Source organism: Eschrichtius robustus, chromosome 5 (assembly GCF_028021215.1).
Source record: "Eschrichtius robustus isolate mEscRob2 chromosome 5, mEscRob2.pri, whole genome shotgun sequence".
Classification (NCBI taxonomy): Eukaryota; Metazoa; Chordata; class Mammalia; order Artiodactyla; family Eschrichtiidae; genus Eschrichtius; species Eschrichtius robustus.
Window position 1 is genome coordinate 70,009,419 of NC_090828.1, and position 24,317 is coordinate 70,033,735.

Here is a 24,317-nt window from a genome sequence, read left to right on the forward strand (position 1 = left end):
AGATGATGGCGCAAAATCTAGGCTTCCCCTTCTGGCTCACCCTCAAATACCAACAACTACAAACAAAATTTCCAAGTATAATTTGTAACCTTCAGGTAAGTATAAATTAGTTTTATCTAGGCTTTCATCATTTGGCTTCTTATATTATCTATCTTGTAAGTAAGAAAGAAAATTAAAACTAAGAGGTATTTGTATCACTTAATCATACACCAATATTTATTATGCAGATATCTCTAAAGTTATAAATTTATATATATTTATATAAATATTCCAAATACAAAAACATCTCTTTTACTGCTTTGCACGGTGAGCTAAAGTAAAAACACATAGAAAGAGAAGAAATTTAACAGACAGGAACATGGAAAAGCCCCCAAAGCTTTAATTCAAAGTAGTTCAGTTCATTTCTTCCAAGCACAGAAATTCACAGTATTTCTTCAGCCTTCAAATTCTAGACTTTCAAATTGCCATAGTGCCCTGCAAAAACTAATACATAAGCAAAATCACCAGCTGGTAACAACAAAATGGTTTTTGGTTTTGATTAATTATATTCCACAGAAGCATTTTCACAAGAGAAGAAATTTTGAGTTTCGAAGGCTTGTAACTCAAACTTGTATTATACTAGTAGGGTAAAGTTGACCCTATAATTCCTACATAACAAAAACAAAACAAAACCTTGAAACACTGAAGAACATGTGAAATATAACCTTTCCTTCAGTTAAAAACAAAACAAACAAACTTGGAATCAGGTTAATAGCAACCATCTGAAATGAGAAATGAACAGTTCCATTACCTATCATAGATGAAAATTTCCTATCTCTCTTAGAAAGACCATCACAAGTAAATTACTCTTTATAAAAGCAATGGTAGTTTTGCCCTTAAAAATGATTTGGAACATAAACTGCCAAAAGTCTGTCATAAAATTTAAAAGTATGTTTACTATAAAGTCAAATTGGTATTTCTACCACTATTGAATCTTACGTTTGCGTTGAGCTGAAAAACATAAAGAATATGGTCTCTAAGATATATTATTTCCAGTACTGAAACCAGAGATCACTTAAATTTTTTGACAACTATAAACATATACAGAACACAGTAGAAATATCAAAAAAGTATAATACAGGATACTTACATCATCATATATGAAACTCACAACCCCTTGTTGCAAGTGGTCTCTTCTCCTAAAGAAATCTTTAAGCAAAAAAATTACTTTTTCTGTTATAATTTAAAATCTATACTTTTAAATACTTGGTGTCCCCAGGTACTAAAAAATGAATAATTTTATACTCAGGTAAATCTTAAGTGATTTTATGTCCCAGGCAACTGAGATATGAAGAAAACTTTCCAAAACTGAGCTATAACAATTTTTCACTATTTATATTCCTAAGTTTTTAAAGCCTTAAAACTCTGATTAGATTTAATAGTGAATAAAGGGGGAAAACACATAATACCATCAACTTGCTGTAAAAAGTGAGGGACACCATTCAAGAAAAGAGCTACATGATACTGTACCCATAAATGGTCCATACCTGTCAATGCTCGAAGCTTCACACAGCAAGCAACATAATCATCAAAGAAAATTCTGCCATCCTTGCTATAACGTTTAACGATAGCAGTTAATGTTTGAGGACTCAAGCTATAACCTAGAAAAAGGGATTGCTAGATTAAAACTTCTAAAACTAAACATCAAAAGAACACAACAAACAATGCATTCTTGTTAATAAAGTCATAAAACAAATTAACATTCAAAATTCATTACATAAAAATATACATTAGAAACAAAACACGTTCCGATTGAAATTGATCAAAGGTTTCATTACTAAGAGTGAAGTGGTACATAATTCTCACAATTCTAGCTTTGTAAAAAAGTGAAAGCTAGGAAAAAGAAAATAATTATCTTTTTGTGTTTTTAAAATATATTTTGATTTTGAAATAAGGTCTAGTGTATGTCACAGGTTTTTTTAATGCATCAATATTTCAACCCTGTAATTTTATAGTTCTTTAAAGAATATCAGAGCTCTGGGTGTTTCTGGGAGGACTGGAGGTAGCTGTCCAGTTTTCCCAGCACCATTTATTAAAGAGGCTGTCTTTTCTCCATTTTATGTTCTTGCCTCCTTTGTCATAAATTAGGTGACCATATGTGCGTGGGTTTATCTCTGGGCTTTCTATCCTGTACCATTGAACTATATTTCTGTTTTTGTGCCAGTACCATACTGTCTTGATTACTGTAACTTGTAGTATAGTTTAAAGTCGGGGAGCCTGATTCCTCCAGCTCCGTTTTTCTTTCTCAAGATTGCTTTGGCTATTCGGGGCCTTTTGTATTTCCATACAAATTGTAAAATTTTTTGTTCTAATTCTGTGAAGAATGCCATTGGTAATTTGATAAGTATTGCACTAAATCTGTAGATTGCTTTGGAATGGCAATCATCAAAAAATCTACAAACAATAAATGCTGGAGAGGGTGTGGTGAAAAGGGAACCCTCTTGCACTGTTGGTGGGAATGTAAATTGATACAGCCACTACGGAGAACAGTATGGAGGTTCCTTAAAAAACTAAAAACAGAACTACCATATGACCCAGCAATCCCACTACTATACCCTGAGAAAACCATAACTCAAAGGACACATGTACCTCAATATGCATTGCAGCACTATTTACAATAGTCAGGATGTGGAAACAACCTAAACGTCCCACGACAGATGACTGGATACAGAAAATGTGGTACATATATACAATGGAATATTACTCAGCCATAAAAAGGAATGATGCCCCAGTGTTCACTGCAGCACTATTTACGATAGCCACGTCATGTAAGCAGCCTAAATGTCCATCAACAGATGAATGGATACAGAAAATGTGGTACATATATACAATGGAATATTACTCAGCCGTAAAAGGGAATGAAATTGAGGGCTTCCCTGGTGGCGCAGTGGTTAAGAATCTGCCTGCCAATGCAGGGGATATGGGTTCGAGCCCTGGTCCAGGAAGATCTCACGTGCCGCAGAGCAACTAAGCCCGTGCGCCACAACTACTGAGCCTGCGCTCTAGAGCCCGCGAGCCACAACTACTGAAACTCACGTGCCTAGAGCCTGTGCTCCACAACAAGGGAAGCCACCACAATGAGAAGCCCGCGCACCGCAATGAAGAGCAGCCCCCGCTCGCTGCAACTAGAGAAAGCCCGTGCACAGCAACAAAGACCCAACACAGCCATAAATAAAAAATAAATAAATAAATCTATTAAAAAAAAAGAATAGCAAAGCAAAGGTTATCAGTGATCTTTGCTATCATTCAAACCTATATGTCCCAGTGACTATATTGCTTACAAGTGTCTTTTATAGTCAAAGAAAATTTGAGAATCAACATGGTTACTCAGAGGGGGAAGAAATAGGAAAATGTTATTCCATTTTGTCCTATAACTCTTAATCTGTCTCTTCACAGATTTTCATCTTAACCCCAGTCTTCTTACTATTTCCTTGGTTCTTTACTGTCTAGCCCAGTGGACTCCAAAAGTTTTTGAATGTGTACTTCTATGAGTAAAAAGTTTTGGATCACTCACTCCCATTATATGTGTATTCATTTAGTTTTAAATTCTATACATGAATTACTATTTGATTATTTACATTTTAAAGTATATATAAAACTAAAATTTAAAAAGAATGGAATAAAAGTAATTAAAAATATAAATTAATATATTCCACTTGTTGCACCCCTACAGATGGTCTTATGTATTTAATGAGATGTGTACACTTTACTGTGAAGAATGCTGGCCTAGAATTATTGTCTTTATATATTAATGGATTAGTAGATTTAGACAAAAGACATTAATCCAGTCAAAGGGAAAAATAATGAAAAAAAATGCAACAGAAGATAATTCTATGCATAGCTATAATGAAATACAATCCAGGAAACTTGCTAAAAGTAAATGAAAGGAAAGGTATAAATTAATAGAAGTCATATATGCAAACTAATGTAATAATATGCAAATAAGCCCTGAGCTGTCTATTAGAGAATTATGATCTGGATGTGGGACGATAAAATTCGTAAGACTTCCCATAGCATTCTCAGCAAAAATAATTTGAATATCTTAAAATATATCTGAAGACCTTAAATTTGAAAAATACAGAATACCTCTTTGTTACACTCAACTGCCTATGTGAACTCTTCGGTGGTTTTCTTTTTTGCAATTGGTTATATTAATTTTCCAACACTGTGCTGAATTAAGAACCAAGTTTAATTCATTAGGAAGTAAGACTCTATAATTGAACTATACATGTTTATATGGCCAGGACTGTCCCTAAAATGACCATCTATTAAAACATCTATTTATACAACGAAACTAATCATGGCTTTGACTTTAAATTGGAATTTGAGATAATTTGTACTTGGTTCAGATTTCTGAAAGTTAAAAATCTTTCAAAAAGTTCTGTTACAAAAGAATTTTGTTTAAAAATGAGTGTAAATAAAATCACAAAATACAATTAAGAAAACTACTTAAAATTGCACTAACTGTAAACAAGTTAAACACCATTTATATTATCACTTTTTGAAAGAAAATAGACTGAGAACCTTAGCTTATCAGAGATATGCTAAAAATAAAGTTACAGTCTTTTAAGATATTCTAAAATGTAGACTTCCCATTTTGAGGTTTTTCGGTGTCTGCTGTGTGTTCTACACTACATAAAAAAAAGAAGAAAAATAAAAAAAACAGTTTTTACTGCCAGAAAGCTAGACTATGTATGGAGACCTGTAATTGAGATAAACCTTTGCTGTCAAATTAGAGATCTTACCAAGTTACAAAAGAATACAATATAAATGGTAAGTGAGTACAAACAATTAGAATAAATTTAAGTATACTCAACATAGGAAATTCAGAAATTGTTTTATCAACCAGAATGTATGAAAGATCATCTTCGGAAAACTCATAAATAAAATGGTTTTGTTAAAGGTCTTTAATCAGAATGTATCTATAACCTTGAAATCATATTGGACAACAGCTGGTGAAATAATATACCCTTTTATTACTTAGCAAATTTAAACAATTAAGATTCATCTGATCAAAGAACAAAGATGACCGGGATCGATTCTAAAGAATTTAATATTCTTACCCATAGCAGCAATGGCTTGATTCAATTCATGATGCTCTACTGTGCCACTTCCGTCTTTATCAACAGTTATGAAATTTTGCTTCCAGGCATTAAGGGCTGCCCAAAGTTCTTTGAATTCGTTAAATCCCATTTTTCCTGTGTAATCTCTCTGATAGTTTTATTAACAAAAATAAGTTTTGATACCAAAGAATCTACCCGGACCCAAAACTCCAAATAATTGACTAACAAATTGTAAGCTCACTTCTGCAAGAGTTAGCCAAATTTAGCATATAAATAGATTTCTGTGTAAAAATGGAAAAGAATGGAATTCAAACAGGATGTTACAAAGTATTGTTAAACTCTCTAGTTTACTATGATCATTTATATCTAACAATTGCCTTAATATTCTATATTCCAATATTTTCTATTTTTAGTCAAGGATACATCCAACATGGCAATCATAATTCTGCAGGTTTCTAAACTGAAGGCTATAAAACATATTTATTATTTGAATTAAATTCTGTCCGATTTTATTTATATAAAATTACAACAATTTCTGTTTTCAAAACAAAACATTTACAAATTGCCAAACATACACAATCACCCAATGAACAAAATTTGAATGTTAGGCATGCATAGTAAAAAAAAAAAAAAAAAAAAAGAGAGACTAAAATAAAAATTACTACCTTCATACTACTCACATCTAGTAAGGGGATTTGGGTAATTAAATAAGCAATTATAAAATACTGAAAATTAAACAAGTGAAAAGGAGGGTTTCAGTCTTCCTAACAAACACAAATGCCAAGTCAGGTTTAAGTAGATGTTGTCATACACTGAGATCACAAAACTTGAAAGTGTTAGAGATTTGGTTAAAGCCTGGGGTATATAGGAAGGAGAGGCATATAATGACTTCAGAAAGCCAGATGAGGACCAGGTCACAAAAGTCTTGAATGCCACCCTAAATCTTTAGACCAATGGAAGTTACTAAAGGATGTTAAGGAACAGAGGGGCAATTCTAAAATTTCCATTCCAGAAACAGTAGTTGACAAAGAACATACTAGAGAGTAAAGTAAGATGGATCTGGATGTAGGTAAATCATCTGGTAGTTTACTGCAATCAACCAAGTAAGAAAAAGATGAGCTTCAGAACTGAAAGCAACTGTTTTCTCGGGGGAGGGGAAAAGAAAGGAAGAAGAAATCAAGATAACAAGATAGTTTGCTATCTTAAAATCAGGGGTTATTAGGAATATTAACACTTTCATGTTTAAAGAACTATAACTGAGGACTCACTAGGCAGAATTTAATTTTTCTAAACCTTATCACAATTACATTCAACTAGCATGCTGATTTATCTCAAGACTAATTACATAGTCCTGATAAAGGAGATATGTCAGTACAGTTCAGTCAAGTTTACAAAGTTCTTACTAGTTACTCGTTAAAATAAATGAATGAATAAATAAGTAAAAATGCTTAAAATTATTTTACTTTATGCTATTTGATAAAATATTTTGAAATTTTTATAAAGAAAAAAACTATTTCAGCTAAATTTTAGACCCATTAAAGAAAATTATAGAACAATCCCAAAGTTAAAAGAGCTTTCTTTAAATGTTTCATATGGTGTCAATGTTAGAATAGGTGGTTACAGTATTTTCAGACTGACAATTCAATTGACAGTGAATAGCATTTACTATGAGCCAGGTAGTGTGTGTTTTGTGATTTCACATAAACATGCCAAACCTATCCTAGCCCCAGTTTTACAAATAAAGCAACTGTGGCCCAGAAAGATAAAGTTTCCCACGTTCACTAGCTAACAGGTGGAGGAGTCAGGATTGGAGACCAGCGCTCCTTCATACAAAAACTACTCAGGCAAGGAGGCGGAGAAATCTCTGGAATGGCATTCCATCATTTTGTCAAGTAAATGACATCTGTTTTGCCTTAAAGTTAACATGGCACACATTCATTAAGTGGGAGAATCTGAATAGATGATAATAAATGACAAAAATTGAGTCATCAAATAAGCAGAACTTCAATCAATCTCAAAATAGGACCAAGTATATGTAAGATTAAATATCTCTGACAAAGAATGGAGGGAGAGAATTTTTAGGAAAGTTGACAGATTTTCCCTCTCTCCCCACACCCCATTAGAATGGACAGAATTAAACTGAATTTCTAAAGTTGTAATCCTTTAGAGAAAAAGAGAATGAGAGAGGAAATAAAGGAATAAAATTTTGCAAGTTGGAAAAGTAGGTGGACCTAAGTTGACAACCTAGATCTGAGAAAGTGGCTTCCTGAACTTGCAATAAGACAGCCTGAGAAGCAGCCTGGTTTATCCTGGAGGAGACTCCAAACGTTTAAGAACTGGCGGTACTTCTGAAAATGGGTGTGAATGTAGAGACAAAAACCGAAGGACTGATTGAATGTCTATCTAAGGAGCCTTTAGAGCCCCCAATCCCCTCCTTGCTCCAGCTACATGGATGGCTACCCTGTCTACTCCCACGCCAGTAGACATCTGGGGTTTTATTCTCTGGAGAGGACTGTGCACTGCAGGAAACCAGGCACAGCTGAGGACAGGGCTATCTACTAAAACAAGGAAATTCAGTGACAATTTACAAAAGACTGAGAACCCTGCTGAGTCCTCCCCTCCAGACAGAAGATCAACTGGACAACCAGCCCCAAAGGAAATCCCGAAAGATCCTGATACCCAGTGTTGGGAGGACACACTGCCCGGCCAAACCACCAGACTCTGAAGTCTACAGTCAACACCCAGCCTGGCTCTCAGGGCTTCTAACTGGCATTTTAGTTAAATATGAGCAAGCTAGGATCATCAGACACCTGAGAAAAGCACCTAATGCGAAAGATAGCCAAACAAACAACCTGGAAAAAAAAACTGGAGGAAGTAGGTTATGTAGGAAGAAAAAAACTTAAAAAAAAAAATACATTAACAATCTCAGAGAGATAAGGAAAGACATCGCATTCATGAAAAAAGAACAAAGGCTCTTGGATTTTAAAAACATGATAGGAGAAATGAAAGACTCAATGGAAGGTTTCGAAAATAAAGTTGAGTGCTCGCTTCAGCAGCACATATACTAAAACTGGAACAATACAGAAAGTAGCATGGCCCTTTCACAAGGATGACATGCAAGTTTGTTCTGTGAAGCGTCCCACAGTTAAAAAAGAAAAAGAAAATAAAGTTGAGGAAATTTCCCCAAAAGTAGAGGAAAATAAGAGGTAGGAGAGATAAGGTAAGAAAAGTGACCCAGTCCAAAGACAGGCATTCCAGAAAGAGAAAATGGAGAAAACAGCGCTGAACTAAAGCAAATGAGTTTCCAGATTAGGAGTGCCCACTGCATTCCCAACACAAACAGGCACAGCACTGTGACATTTCAGACTAGGGACAAAGAGAAGATCTCACAAGCCTCCACACAGTAATAACAAACGACATACAGGCAGGAAACAAAAAGATAAAGCAACAATGGAAGCTGGAAACAATGGAGCAATACTTTTAAAATTCTAAGTCAAAATGATTTGTAATCTGGAGTTCTATACCTGGCCAATCACTTAATTCTGAGGACAGAATGAAAGCATTTTCAGATAAAGTCTCAAAAACTTTACCTCCCATGCACTTTTATTAAGAAGCTAATTCAATATATTTTATCGAATTTAAAATGACAACAAGGGATGGAATGAAGGGGAGATCCAACTCAAGAGAGAGAAGAAAGGGCTCCAGAAGGAGTGCAAGCATGACAGCTATGCACAGAAAACGAAGCACAAAAGAAAGCTCCTGGATGAGGATTAATTTCAGAACAAGCAAAAAGTTACATTAAAAGGAAAATTAATCATATATTATCACAAGACTCAGGAAGAGCACTTAGATAGTAACAATAAGGCAAATACTGATTAGTGACCTAATGAAAATTACTCAACAGCAGATGGATGAGGGGAGCTCCTGTGTGGAGTACAGGGACACAGGTGAGAGGGTTACCTCCTCATCACCCACAGCAGGACATAATAATTGATGATCAGTAAAACTGAAAATCAATAGTGATAAAGGCATGCTATTTTGAGATATGGAGGCAAAATTCAAAAGAATTAGCTGAAGAACTTTAAAGAGATTTTCTCTGCAAGTGGTTAACATCGGGGAGGGAGGAATGCACGCTGAACAGTATTTTCATAACAAGCTTTCCAGAATTATTTGGCTCTTTGAACTATGTGCATGTATATCTGTGATAAAAAAATTTTTTAATATTTTAAGTATGGAAACAAAAAAGTTAGAAAATGAATTTCCTAGTCCAATTTTAACAGAGGAAAAAAAAGATCTCACGAGAAAAAGTTCCACTAATTCCAGACTGTGTTAAACATTTCTGAAGTTCTTCAGCGTCCACTTCACCATCCTGTTACAAAAAAATTATAACCTGATTAATAAAATCAGCTTTATAAAACCATACTAAAATGCTAACTAACTGTTCTAGGCCAATCAATAAATATGCAATCTTCAAAATATTACTCTATTATCAACTACAAAATTATAGAGATAATTATTGACAGCAAAGGCACATTAGAGAACATCACACAACATGAATACTTTTTTCACAATCAAATTTTATTCTATTAAATTATTCAGGCATTTCAAATATAAGTTATATTTCTCTACTTCTGAAAAATAGCATAATCACTCTGTCCTATAATAGTGCAAAGTAATACCTTGTGAGAATCATTATACCTCTACTTAAAATAGTTAGAAAAATGCCTAAAATGCTAAAATGCGTTCAGAGAAGTCTCAAACACTTTCCTTTCATGCCCATTTTGAGGGGACATTATTTCTAAAGGATACTGAATCTTTAACTGGGAAGAGAAAATATCTTTTTCCTCCACAGCATTAACCTCAGCAAAATTTTAAAGTCCCCTTTGATTTTTTTGTCCAAATATTCTTGTTTGACCTTCTTATGGGAAAATTTTTTTTTTTTATCACAAACAAGAAACCACAATGGAAGTGAAACAGGTTGAATACTCTCATTATGTTTCAGTACCTCATCCTATTTTCTACAAAAATAAAGAGTAATTTACTTGGAAGCATCACATACACTGTCACAAATTCAAAACAACAGCTCTGAGAAAGGATTAAGGAGGCAAATTTAAAACACGTAATTTGTAAGAACCCAAGAAAAAAACAAAACTTTTACAAACTACTTCTAAGAAGTATTATAAACACTTCTAAGGAGTATTATAAACATTATCAGGCAAGTGAGAGACTAACCTTTAAATATAAGGAAGTTTAAGAAAACTCAGTAGTCACAGTAATGTTTTAATGCAATATTAAAAAAAAAAATTAACGCAAAAATTCTGTGAATAAATATCCAGTTTTTAAACAAAGGATCTGACCCTGTGCTTGCATCATTCACTTCATTTGTCTCTTGATATTGACCCTGTTTAGGTCTATCAAGCCTGTTAGATTTACCTGATGGTTTTACATTTTTAAGTTACTAAAGTATGTACTGATTTACTTATTGTATTTTAGTCTGCTTGTTTCTGGAAAATAAACCCAAGTGTTTATTAGAACAACTTAACTCAAGGCAAAGGATTTTATATTTCAGTGAAATCTGATTCTGGACACAATCTAGGTGGGGAAAGTCACAAAACCACTAGGTACGGAAGGGTGACATGGGGAGAGGAAGGGAAACATGGAAGGGGACAAAAGGTGAGGTGGGGGGGTGAGGAGAATAAACAAAAACTTCACTCACTGTAAGTTTAAGGAACCAATATTCCAAAGTATGTGGAAAAATCTAATGTTCAGAAAGACAGTCCAGAAGCATGAACCATTTTAGAACAAATTCATACAGGATGAAAGAATTTTATAGAGCAATCATTAAAACAAATACGCTAAGAAACAGATATCTTCCATTTAGAAAGAATCAGAAATTCATCCATTTAACATACATCTATTGAACAACCTAACATGTTCAAGCACCATTAAATGGACTAAGTACCAAGCAGTGTCCAAAACAAATTTCTCGCCTTCACAGAGGTTACATTTTAGTGGTGGGAGAGAGGCAGTAAAGCAGAAATTACATCTGATGGTAGTAAGTGCTGAGGGAAAAAATACAGCAGAGTAAAGGTGCTAAGAAGGAGTGTTGTGGAGTAGGGTGAGGAGGCCAATGGTATTTTACACAGATGGTAAAGCAGAGCCCCGTATATAAGGTGAATTTTGAGAAAGATCTGAAGAAAGCGAAGGAGCGAGCTATGCAGACATCTGAGGGAAGAGTGCTCTAGGCCCGAGTTGTCCAAAACAGAAGCCACTAGCCCTACATTCCACCGAGCACTTAAATGTGCCTAGTCTGAACGGGGATGTTCTGTTAGTGTAAAATACACACCAGGTTTCCAAGACTTAGTAACCACGACATAGAGTAAAATATCTTATTAATAAGTTTTACATGATTACATGTTGAAATGTTAATCTTTTTTGATACACTGGGTTAGATAAAATATTCTATTAAAATTAATTTCACCTGTTTCTTTTTACTCCTTAAAATGCGCCACTTGGAGGCTTGAGAACTACACATGTGGCTTGCATTCGTGGCTCACACGCTATGTAATTTGGACAGTGCAGTTCTCGGCAAAGAGAACAAGTGTAAGGGTCGGAGGGATGTTCTTGGTGTTGCTGTCATCTTCACTCACTCACCCTGAGCACGCCTCTCCCTGTACCCTTATCATTTCCCACAGGTCTATCTCCCTGACTAGACAGAGATCGTCTAGGTCAGTATCTGAGTTTCATTTATCTTTCATCCCCAGACCCTAGCCCAGTATCTAGTACAAAGCAAGTTAGCTGTTTGGTAGAATGAAGATAATTCCTTTGGTTCCTCACTAAACTGTAGCCATTTCTGACACTTTGTAGTCATATTCATTTACTATTTCGAAAGGTTGAAACTATTACAATTTCTCGTTCAAGTATGGATTAAGTTTAAAAATCTAAAACCTAATTAATGAATGAAATTCTATTTTACATGCGTTTTTATAGAATTTTGGAGTTTTTCTAACAACCTGAATAGCTTTGCTAAAAGTTATTTATCACTATCAGAAAGCATTATCCTGATATACTACTTCATACTTGTATTTCATACACTTTATAAAAACATGTTATCTTAATTAACTGACTAACAAGCAGTGTCTTCCTAAATTATACGGAGAAAATCCAAGTGATCATTTTGGATCTCTTTACAGGCAGTTTGAGCTGACGATTGTGATCAACTATCTAAACCCTCGACTAAATCACCTATCATTAGTGGTAGAAAACTGCATTTTCAAATTAAATATTAAGAGCTTTAGATAGATAATTAACAAAAAATCAATTGCCCTTGGTTAGGTTAACTGATAGGCAGCAAGATTTTGAAACGATAGCCAAGTTCAAGTCCTATTTGTTAGCCTAATCAATCGTAATCTCTACTTACTCATCTATAATAAAAGAGCACATCCATCTTGCCTACCTCACAGAGCTGCTGTGTGGAAAAAGGCAAGCAGTGTGCACATTAAAGTTGTTGGTATTATCAAGATACTTGTGTGTGTATATGTGTGTGTGCATGTGCGTATTTACGAAGGTACTAATCAGAATTTCCCTGAATCAATTGATGATTGAATCATTACTGTTAGGAAAACATCCTCCTATAAAAAGGGACACTGCAGAAACTTTTAATTGGACATTTCTCATAGAGTATCTTTAATTATGAGGCCTATCAAAAAAGAATATAGCTGCAGAGGTGAGTTTGGTAATTAGGTTCTAGGATCATAATGTATAAATCTGATACTACACTTGAACCCTTAAAGCCAGACAAAATTCATCATATAAGAGAACTGTCTAAATATTTGGACTAAAAATTGAAAATGAGATAGTTTATGCATCCATTCAATGACTAATATAATCCTAGTGCCTCCTGGGGAAGAGACAATATGACAAGGGCCATGTCCTTATGGAATTTAATTATTCAAAAGCACAAGACTGAAAAATTTAAGGAAAGTATCAAATAGTACAATCATAGCAAATCATTGTTGACAACTGTTACAATGAAATAGTTCTTAAGTCAAAAAAAGTCTCTAAATATATATCTCTGGTTCTTATGTTTTAAGTTGTAATTTTATAAAATGGATTTATTATATAGTCAGCTATAGATAACATACTTATTCCCAGTATTATACTATGAATACTTAAGAGTTCCTTGCAGATAAGAGTGGTATAATGCAACAGTTAGGATTGCATTTAGCTGCAAAACAATTAGAAAATGTTATAAAAGGGGCTTAAACAAATCAATGTTTATTGTTTTATACAAGAAGTCTGGGGCTATGCAAAACAAGACTCTGTGGCAACTTAATGAGGCCATCAATCTCTTTCCATGTTTCCACATTCCCCATCCATAGGCCTTTATCTCAAGCTTGTTGCCTCAAGATCACAAGATGGCTGCAGCACCTCCATACTGCAAGTCTCCTTTCCAGGCAGGTAGGATGAAGGAGGAGAAAGGGCCAACACTAGTTCCAGGAAAGCTTTCCTCATTTGGAAAAGGAAAGTATCCCAAAGAAATTGCACCTACATCTCAATGGCCAGTCTTACGGCACATGGTTACCTTTATACAAAGGTGTCTGAGATGGTATTAGGGCTTTCCAACCGCTACCACATGTGAAAAGGGAAAAGGAGGTTTTGAAAGGAATTCGGGTAGCCAAAACAAAGTGTCTGCCACATGTAATAATTCTGTGCATATCCTCTATTTCTAGAAAGGCATATGGGACCTAGTGAACATTTAAGTGACTGAATAATGAATGGAAAATGTTATCAAACTTCTATGAAATTCTATGCACTCAATAAATCATTCTTGACCACTCTGAAAGAAAGGAGACATGGATTGTAACTGAGACCCAAGTATGAATCTCTGTCTCTGCTCATTAGTCTGGTATTTGCCCCTTCATTCTGCCTTGTTTCCTTTATCTTTTCCTGATTTGCTTTACCATCAAGCCTCTCCCGGAAACATCCACAATTTACAAGTCTCCTTTGTGATACTATGCCCCAGCTTCCTCAAGGAGATTTACATAGAGATCTCTTTTTCCCAGATCCTATCTGGCTCAGTCTCCACGCACCACCCTGGTTACTCCTAACGTGTTAGACATCAAACTAACAGACCTTTTAATGAGATAATTATGACTACCCTCATCTCTGATCTCAAGAAGAAAATTAGTCTAGATAAGTTTAAAATGCAAGTTTCATATACATTTAAAATGACATACTAAATAAAAGAGTTGACATTTGTTTTAAGTTGCAATCATTTTATAAAACTGATATTTGTGCTGTATATTTAGTTTTTTACCTGGTCAGCAACAGCAGTGAAGTATGTCCACATGGGGTCTTCCACTGAGGAATAACTGTCCGGATAAGCTGGGCATGCAGGGTATCCACCAGGGAGCACAGCTGGCCCTGTTCCTGGCACTGGCTGTCCCATTTGCATCTGATTGCTAAAATTTCCAAACTACAAGAGCGAAAAAGGAGAAGGTTATTAATACAAATATTACCCATTATCCACTGAAGTTGGTTTAAAAGAAAATACTTACGAGAAGTCCGTTGAAAAGCAAAAATCGAGTTACTGAAAGCTCCCAAACTATCACAAAAGCTGTTAGCTACACACTGCGAGATGCCCTGCATTACTTAATTCAGCTCATTAACAAATGTTATCCAACATGTTTTAAAGTGTTAAAGAAAAAAGAAGTCTCTAGCCTCTAAGAATGAGGTACACTTTAAAAAAGTAAAAAATACAAGAAGCAAAAAGTAAAAAATACAAGAAAATTTCACCTAGAGTAAAACTAAGAAGTAGTATACCTAAAGACACATACATAGAATACATGGTAAATACAATACAACAAAATTGTGAATGAATCATGGGAAAATGCATAGGGCTGAAACATCCCCTCCACTAGAAAATATTTATTTTTTAAAAAGCAAGATAACAATGAACAGAACAATAAAGTGATAGTTCCAACAATGGTCCTCTTCAAAACTGATAAGAATAACAACAACGAGAATACCAACAATAATAATACTCAGCTAACATTTATTGAGAGCTTTTTATATTGCAGGTACTGTTCTAACTACTTTCCATCTACCATGTGATTTGATTTCCCAACAACTCAGTGAGATATGAAAGTACTATCCTTTTTTCAGTTGAGGATGTGAAACTTCAAGAGGTTTCTGAATTAGTTAAGGTCAAATGGCTAGTAGGAAGTAGACCATGATTCAAATATGAAGCTGACCCCAGAGACTACATACTGTTTGTTTCCTGCTATGGCTCTGGTTACTGTCTTCTTTTCACTTTGGAACTTGGTATACATTTTTTCATATCTTAGAGAGACATCTTACTCACTGTTTTTAATGAGTCTGGAGGAGGAAGAAGTGTCAAGATTGTTCATTATTCTATTTGGAACAAAAATCTTGATCTGCATCTTTGAAGAATAAGCAGAGATTGATGGAAGGCAAAAAGAGAAAAGAATTCTAAGAGGGGGATAAAGGCAAAAGGTAGGAGCCTTTAGTGGCAGTTTGAAAAGCCGAAGCATGGGATATGGTAAAGGCAAAAGGTATGCAGGAAGTATGGGAGCTCCAGGAAATGTGCTCAAGGATCAAAAACTAGATTATGAAGCAATGAAGTATAAGAAAGGGCACAATAAACATTAAAACAATGTAATGAATTTGAAAAAAAAAAGTGATTGTTTAAACGTTATTCTTTGAAAAGAGACAGACTGTTAAAGGACAGGCCAGTTTCTGGAATAAAAAAGAGAAGTGTATATAACCACAAAGAGAATTCAAATTAAAAAATACATATTAACAAATGCTTATGAACACCTCTTTACCAATACATTTGAAAATGTAGGGGCTTCCCTCGTGGCACAGTGATTAAGAATCCCCTGCCAATGCAGGGGCCATGGGTTCGAGCCTTGGTCTGGGAAGATCCCACTTGCCGCAGAGCAACTAAGCCCGTGCGCCACAACTACTGAGCCTGCGCTCTAGAGCCCGCGAGCCACAACTACTGAGCCCACGTGCCACAACTACTGAAGCCCGTGCACCTAGAGCCTGTGCTCTGCAACAAGAGAAGCCACTGCAATGAGAAGCCCGCGCACTGCAACGAAGAGTAGCCCCTGCTCGCCCCAACTAGAGAAAGCCCGTGCGCAGCAATGAAGACCCAACACAGCCAAAAATAAAATAAATAAATAAAATAAATTTAAAAAATTAAAAAAAAGAAAATGTAAATGAAATGGGCCTTCTAAAAGTATCTAAATTCTATAAATTACAAATATTGACTTAAGAAAAAAAAACTTCCTATTTCTAATAAGGGTAACTAGGATAAGATCAATCTTCACCAAAAAAATAAAAAATAAAAAATTATCATAAAATATTATTTTTTAATATTAAAGGAAAAAAGTAAAATTTCCTCATTCATACGGGGAAACTTCCAAGCCAATATTGGGGACAAATCTAGACCCAGAGTAAAAGGATTAGCAAAATTCCCAACGCAGCTTTTGCTCTGAGGCAATAACAAACACCTAGACTTTGGTTCCAAGGCCTCCAAGGACACGGAGGGCAATCAAGGCGTGGGGCATATCCAAGAAATTAAGGCTTACTGGAGACCCTCACACCTTAAGCTTCACAGAAGGAAGAAAAACTGAAAAAACTTTTTTCTAAGAAGAGAGGCCAAACTAAATATAAGCCTATTAGTGAAAAACTCATGTTGAGTTGGTGCCAGGAGACTGGCTATAGACCCTCTACTGTGGCATCTCCACGTGTGCCTGGAGGGTTCAGCATACTTGTGTTTTAATCAAAGTCAGGCAAGCAGTATTATATGAAGAACTTGGCCTTAGGAATAACCTTCTATCTCCCTTTCCTTCCTGTCTCGCAATATTAACTTCTCCAAAATCCAAAAATGTCAGAGCCTGGTGGTGGCCAGATTAAGATGGTTGCAAATTCTTTGCAACCTTTCCCCTGCAAAGGCAAAGACTTTTCTCTACTCCCTTGAATCTGGGCTGGGCCTGTTTCAGCTTTATCTGGTAGCAACTGCACCGCAAGCATTCCAGGCTTAAGACTTTAAGAGGGCTAGCAGCTTTAGCTTCTCTCGTAGAACACGGCCAGCATGAAGAAGCTCAAGACCCATGTGGAAGGGCCCACATGGAGGGAAGCTCGGACCCCTAGCCTACAAAGTAAACCCTGAAAAGTAGTTTATAATAAATTCATATTTCAAGTTGTCTTCCCAATAGTTTCAAATGAATCAAAACTGATCATTAGGTCATCATTGTCCTCACCTGGTAATGTGACTAAAGAAAACCTTGGACTTAAAAGTGTCAGCAATGTCATTTTCAGGTAGTTTTGCATATTTTTGAATCTTTAGTACTATCTCTTTGATCCCTACTTTCTTCCCAGAAATTTTCAACTACTTGTCCATTTTGTGAGGGTTACTTTGGTTAAACTAGATCATATAATCTGTAACCCTGGAGAATTCTGCACATATAAACTGTGTAGTAAGTCACAACAGGCTGAGAGGAAACAAGTGAGAGGCCAATGCATAGAACTCCACTTCGTACCTCAGGATACCAGCTGTACCTTATGTCAGTGTTCTTCAAACATTTGCTTCCCTATCCCTAAAACGATGTTGAAAAGTTATATACCTTTCGCCACAGTTTATGTCGACATATGACGTTCTTAAGTTTAAATAGTTGTAAAGAATGCAATGCCTAATATACTGTAAATCTCAACATTCACAAATGATGTTTTACATCACTCTTTGGAAAGTATCCGTTGCTATCTACATACTATAATGATCTGATACTTGCTCCCACCCATTTTTTTTTTTTTTTTTTAAAGAGAAATGAAAAGGCTCTTCTGGAACATTTAGAAATTTTACCTTTTTCCTTTTATTCTTGGAACTTATTTTGTATTCTATTTCTTCCTCATCTGTATAAGCTTTCTATGCTTAAAATGTATCATTATGCTTGAAAATACTGATCACACTATAACACTTACCTAAAATATAAATATGTATGTAAATTGAAATTTTAAATTTTGTTTTATTTCCTGTTACCATAATGGATACTACAATCACAACTCCCAATTCCCAAAAATGATGCAGGATAAACAGTTACATAAGAAAGTATAATCTTCTCCACCTCCCCACTCTCCCATCCCCGCCCAAAAAGTCTACAAGAACACTGTCCTTGGTAGAATAGTAAACATTAGAAGACATTTAGCATACCTTAATTTATTCATAAGCAACATAGAGAACAGAAAAGAAGTGGTCAAAAAATTCAGGAAAAGGATGTCTAGCAAAACTGGAGAAGAGGGGGTTAGGAGGGTTGGACGGAGGGTGGACCACAAAAGATTACTGGAACAAGAAAAAGGATGCTTTGTTCCTCCATTCCAGGGAAGAAATTTCTAAAAACACTCCACACCCTTGGCTCCACAAAGACTCGTCTAAGGGTTCCTCAGGGACCAGAACACCTGCGGCTCCCCGCTCGGCCCCAGCCCCGGCTTCCTGCACGGCGCGAAGTCCCGGCGCCGCCGAGTACCAGAGGCGGGCGAAGTTAGCAGGGACCGACCGAAGGCAGATCCGGCACGTTGGCACCGCCCGCCGGAGCGCCACACCCCGCGGAGGCAGAGGCCGCGCCGAAGCGGCCAGGACTCACCCCTCCTCCGTAACCCGGGTAGGCCATGACAATCTTGCGAACGTCAACCGTCACCCTTCAATTCAGCGTCTGCCAGGCTGGGCGAAAAGCGGAGGTGCAGCTGCAGGCACAGGTGAGGATGATAGACTCGCCGGCCGCGCCGTTCACTTCCTCGAGACCAACCCCTCCCGGAGTCCATCTCTGCCCTACTCAGCTCGGATTGGCTGAGACCGGCCCTTCGGAGCCTATAGTACCTAAGCCCGCCCCTTCCCCGAGGCTAGTCCCATCCACCTCGTCTCTGATTGGCTTCACGCGCCCAGCCTTTTCCTATTCCTCTTTTATTGACTCGCTCGGGTCCTGCGCTCTCTTCTCGCTAAACCGAGAACCCTTTGCAACAGTAACTTCCACCCTCTTTGGAAAGGCTCTCTAGGTCGGTTTCTTTTCTCCTTAGAAACCCCAGACCAGCAAGTGCATGACTTCTTTTAACCTCCACTCTTTTCAAGCTGGACTACCGAATACGTATCTATGAATTTCAAAACTTGAAGAGTTACTTACATCTATTTTTGCGTAGCGTTGATGTCACATCATCAAAACTATGAAACCTTGACCTCTACTCCAAAGGTAGTGCTTCTGAGCTAAACCTCTCTTGACACCAAGTTTTACCAAAAGGTTATTATAGTTTGTTAGATAAATGGTGACCAGAATTTGCCAGATTTAGCAAATAAAAATACAGGATGTCCAGTTAAATTTTATTCTAAAAAAAGGAGGAAATTTTAAAAATATGAGTATGTCCTAAACATTGCATGGGTCATACACTTATACCAAAAAAATTATTCGCTGTTTACACGCTGATAATATACAAGGCATCCTATATATTATCTGGCAACCCGACAAACGACTCAACATTTGGGCAAACTCTTTAAGTTGTGCCTCCTAATTATATCCACCGAGGAACAGCTTGGTTTTTAATCACTCGGTGCAAAGTTAAATGCTCAATTACTTTGATTTATTAAGTAATAGTCATTGACAGTTCTGCTTTTCTCTGGAGCTCAAATGAATTTTGCAGCTCCAGCTTGAAAAGGACAGGACACACACAGGGACCGGACAGCTGTAGACTTAGTTTAAAAACAAAAAGACCATAATGATATTATTTTGAGTTATCTCTGAAGAATAAGACAACTGCTAAAATGTTTCTTAAGAATAAGGATGTGGAAGAAAGTGTCATCTATTAGCTGAGGAAATCAACCTTGCAAAACTGAGTAACTGTTGGTCAGTTACATTACAGAGGAGGAAGCTGTTGAACCTTGTGAAACCTAATTTTCTCAGGAAGAGACAGAGAGAAAGGAAGATTGCTAAGGTACAAGCCACTCTTGACAAAATGTGCATTGGTTCCCCTAACACAATAAGAAATACTTTAGCCAGTGAGGTTAAATTATTGGCATAAATAAATAAATAAAGGGGGATGGTAAAACCTATTTGATAAGAGGAAAGAACATTTGACTCATTAAAGCATCAAGTGATAAAGCATTACAAAGCAAAACAAATCATTGCAAAGTTTTATTCTAATTGATTAACTGCGTATTCAAAGAAATACTCAGGATCAAGTGTTTTACATTTACAATCTTAGTCTAAATGGCTGGTCAGAATTTTTGTGCATCTTCTTTTCATCACACTAGCCTTACCGATGCATTACATTTTTGTCAAAACTCCATGGGTTCCTTGCATTTCTACATATGTAGTTTCAGGATAGGGATAGTATTTTCCTCAAGGGCAGAGAGAAGATTTGCTGCAAGATAGCAAAGATAATTTCTCCTTCCAGGGCAAAGTTTGCTTAGGTTTGCTAGCAAGACTTTCCTAAGCTTAGAGTTCCTTCATGCTGATTCAAACCCACTGCTTCTGCATCACCCACCTAGGAGCTTCATTTTACTCAGCGGGACTTGGGAGCAAAAGGAATGCATGAGAACCTGAAGCTCATGCTGCCTGTGCTGTAAGTAACGAAGTTCTTTGTCTCTGACAGAGGAATCTCATGCCTTCTGTCAACTTCTATGAAATTGTGGCAGGCTACTTGTTAGCTTGCAAGTAGGATAAAATATCTGATCTTTCAAGTTCTAGGCAACGTGTCTCTTTCTTAGAGAAAGAACTACCCAGGGAAGTTCCTACTGAAGGGTAGCAGAATATGCCACCCCAAAATATGCCACTTTGGCATAAGGATTATTTTGAACTGAAAGCAATTGAGAAGAAACAGATACAAGAAAAGCTCTCTACTCTCCAATTACCTAACAGCAGGACCAAAGTGTCCCTCTTCCCCTCTCTACCAAGAAGGACAGAGATGAATACTCTGAGACAAGTTTAGCCCCTTATCAATAAAGAAGGCAGGGACTTAAATCTGCATAACAAATCTTATGCTTGTTTATCTTTCTTTTCCTGGTAACCTCCCGGTAGCTAGTTTCCCCACACCTTTCTTTTCTCTTTAGCTGAAGATGGTATTTAAGCTGAAGTTCTAAGCCACCTCTGAGAATTATTCATTTTTCATTTTTCTCTGGGTATCTCCTATGCATACATGAGGATTCGTGTTAATAAACCTCTGGGCTTTTTTCCCTCTTATTCACCTGTTTTTTCTCATAGAGATCTCAGCCAAGAACTCAGAAGCGTAAAGGGAAATTGATTTTACCTCCCATACACTATCATGTGAGATACAGAGAGGATTTTCTACGCTATAGTCTGCTGTATCTCTGTCTCTAAACCTAGTATTTCATATTATAAATTTTCTAGTATAGGAACTTACAATTTCAAATAAGTCCATAAAGAGTATTTTTTTTAAGTAATTGTATGATCAGCCCACCCAAGATAGCTCTTCTCTTGCTCTCTATACATCCCCTGCTTGACCAGGCCTGCTTCCTACTCACCTGACTAACCTCCCTACATACTTGCCCCAGGCCTTAGCTAATGGCTGCTACTTTAGCCACTGTGATAGCTTATCAAAGGGGCAGTGAGAGGCGTGCTCCTCTGCTGGTTTTCCTGGTAACCAATGAGCCAACCTGATATCAATTCCCCCTATAATTGGTAACCCACTGTCCCCGGAGCAAAGACTGCCCCATGTCCTCCCCACTGTCCCCCACACACGGAGGGGTGTCGCTCCAGGACCTTGCTTCAGATGTCTAAGCTCCCCCATCCAATAAACCACTGATGTCTCTGTTGCTGACTCTGGGCTCTTTCTTCCATCTTGAAGCTGGGTAAGTACAGGGCTTGCAGGGCTGCTTAGTGCAGCCCAACAGTAATAGTAATGAAAATTTGCCCCATGATTCAGTGAGCATTGTATGAACAATATCATCTTATGAAAATGTAATGTATAAAAAACAACTTTAGGGGCGGACTCAAGATGGCATGTTAGGAGGATGTGGAATTCGCGTCTCCTCACACACAACTGGGGCACCTACCAGGCACCGGTGGGGGACCACAGACACCTAAGGGGACGGGAGGAACAGCCAGCTACCGGGTAGGATGTGGGGCGTGGGGGGAGTGAAGGGGGAGGAGAAATGGATGCGAGACAGGACTGGCGCTGCTGAGGGGCGGCTGGGGGAGGGGAAGGGATCCCACGCCTGAAGGCGAACTTGGGGAACCACTGGGAAGGCAGAGGATCAAAAGGGAGCGTGGCCAGGTTTCCCCTGCCCACTCGGACCCCCAGGAACCTGTTGAGATGCCAGGCCGGATCCTCTGCCCACCTAGGCCCCCTCCAGGCACGCAGGTCCTGAGGGAGTGGGAGGGAGGGAAGGGGGAGCAAAAGTAAAGGTCGGACCTCTGGGACCGGCACCCCTGAGGGGCAGCTGGGGAAGGGGAGGAGTTCCTACACCCAGCGGGACCCACCCATGGTTAGGGGTCCAGCGGCGACGGGGGAGACGCTGGGGGAGACGGTAGGGGAGGGCGCGAAGGAACAGAAGGGAACGGGGCCAGTGCTTTCCCTGTCCACTCAGGCACCGGGAAGCCTGTTGGGCCCCTGGGCCAAATCCTCTGCCCTCGGAGCCTCCCTCCTGCCGCGCAGAACCCAAGCCCCGCCCCTACACCCCCACCCAGGGCCCCGCCTCTACACTCAGAGACCCCCTCCCACGAGCTGGGCCTAAAACTCACCCACACACCCTCACTCAGGGCCCTACCTCCAAACTCCAGAACTCCACCCTCCGGAGACCCTCCTTTCAATGGGCTGCCTCTACCCTTCTGCAGCAGGACCTAAGCAGAGGCCCCGCCCCACGCTCAAACGTCAACTCCCCACCCGCGAAGGTCCCGCCCCACCCTAAACCCCGCCCCTGCCTGAGTTCCACCCCCTCCCCCCACCTAAACTCCGTGCCCATAGCCAAGGCTTTTTCTGTTTGTTCTTTTCCTTTATTTTTCCTCTTTTAGATTGGGGTTCTGTTTTACCTTTTTGATCATTGTTGTTGATTCTTTTATATTTTTATTTTTCCTAATAAATCTTTTATTTTTCTAATTTTATCTTATTCTTTATACTTAGTTATTGTTCTCTCCTTTTGGCTTGTTCCCCTCTCCCCACCCCCCCGTTTTTTTCCTTTTTTCTGTTGTGGTTTTATTTTACCTTGTGGCAGTTGTTTCAATTATAGTTTTATTTTTCTTAATATATTTTTTATATTTCTAATTTTAGTTTGTTTTTTTTTTAATTTTTTTAAACGTTTCTTTAATTAATTAATTTATTTTATATTTTATTTTTGGCTGTGTTGGGTCTTCGTTTCTGCGCGAGGGCTTTCTCCAGTTGCGGCGAGCGGGGGCCACTCTTCATCGCGGTGCGCGGGCCTCTCACTGTCGCGGCCTCTCCTGTTGCGGAGCACAGGCTCCAGACGTGCAGGCTCAGTAGTTGTGGCTCACGGGCTTAGTTGCTCCGTGGCATGTGGGATCTTCCCAGACCAGGGCTCGAACCCGTGTCCCCTGCATTGGCAGGCGGATTCTTAACCACTGCGCCACCGGGGAAGCCCCCTAGTTTGTTTTTTATTCTTTGATATTGTACTGCTCCTTTTTTGCTTTCTTTCTTCCTTTTTTTTTTTTTTTTTTTTTTAACTGTGCCATGAAGCTTGTGGGGTTTCGGTTCCCAGGCCAGAGGTCAGGCCCAAGCTCCTGTGCTGGGAGCTCTGAGTCCAAACCACTGGACTAACAGAGAACCTCAGATCCCAGAGAATATCAATCAGAGTGAGGCCTCCCAGAGGTCCTCATCTCAGCACCAAGACCCAGCTCTATCCAACTGCCTGCAAATTCCAGTGCTAGACATCTCAGGTCAAACAACCAGTAAGACAGGATTACAGCACCACCCATAAAAAAAAAAAAAAAAATGAAACGACAAAAAAAAGTGTTACAGAGGATGGAGCAAGGTAAAAGCCTACAAGATCAAATAAATGAAGATGAAATAGGCAAGCTACCTGAAAAAGAATTCAGAGAAATGATCGTAAAGATGATCCAAAATATTGGAAACAGAATGGAGAAAATACAAGAAACATTTAACAATGATCTAGAAGAACTAAAGAGCACACAAGCAGTTATGAACAACACAATTACTGAAATTAAAAAT

At 37.9% G+C, this 24,317-nt stretch overlaps 1 protein-coding gene and 1 non-coding gene across 2 annotated transcripts; one reads left to right on the forward strand and one right to left on the reverse strand.

Annotated features, from left to right (window-relative positions):
* Window positions 1–290: 290 nt before the first annotated feature.
* GCA (grancalcin) lies at window positions 291–18,898 on the reverse strand. The gene is made up of 8 exons (XM_068543962.1): window positions 18,773–18,898; window positions 14,422–14,580; window positions 9,402–9,471; window positions 5,526–5,569; window positions 5,103–5,250; window positions 1,527–1,640; window positions 1,130–1,188; window positions 291–483 (listed from the first exon to the last, which is right to left on the reverse strand). The coding sequence occupies exons 1-8, from the start codon at window positions 18,797–18,799 to the stop codon at window positions 457–459; spliced, it is 648 nt and encodes a 215-aa protein (XP_068400063.1). The 5' UTR covers window positions 18,800–18,898; the 3' UTR covers window positions 291–456.
* LOC137765511 (U6 spliceosomal RNA) lies at window positions 8,143–8,251 on the forward strand. Its single transcript, XR_011074166.1, has one exon. It is a non-coding gene; the product is annotated as a U6 spliceosomal RNA (small nuclear RNA).
* Window positions 18,899–24,317: the final 5,419 nt, after the last annotated feature.

Bases quoted from the DNA above. Each gene is read 5' to 3' on its own strand.
- GCA (XM_068543962.1), bottom strand. From the start codon at position 18,799: ATGGCCTACCCGGGTTACGGAGGAGGG. The intron at 5,251-5,525 runs GTATCCTTGACT...TAAAACTATCAG, and splicing joins TTATGATTGCCATGTTGGAT to AGAGATTACACAGGAAAAAT. The intron at 484-1,129 runs GTAAGTATCCTG...CTTATGTATTAG, and splicing joins TGAGTTTCATATATGATGAT to TTTTTGCAGGGCACTATGGC.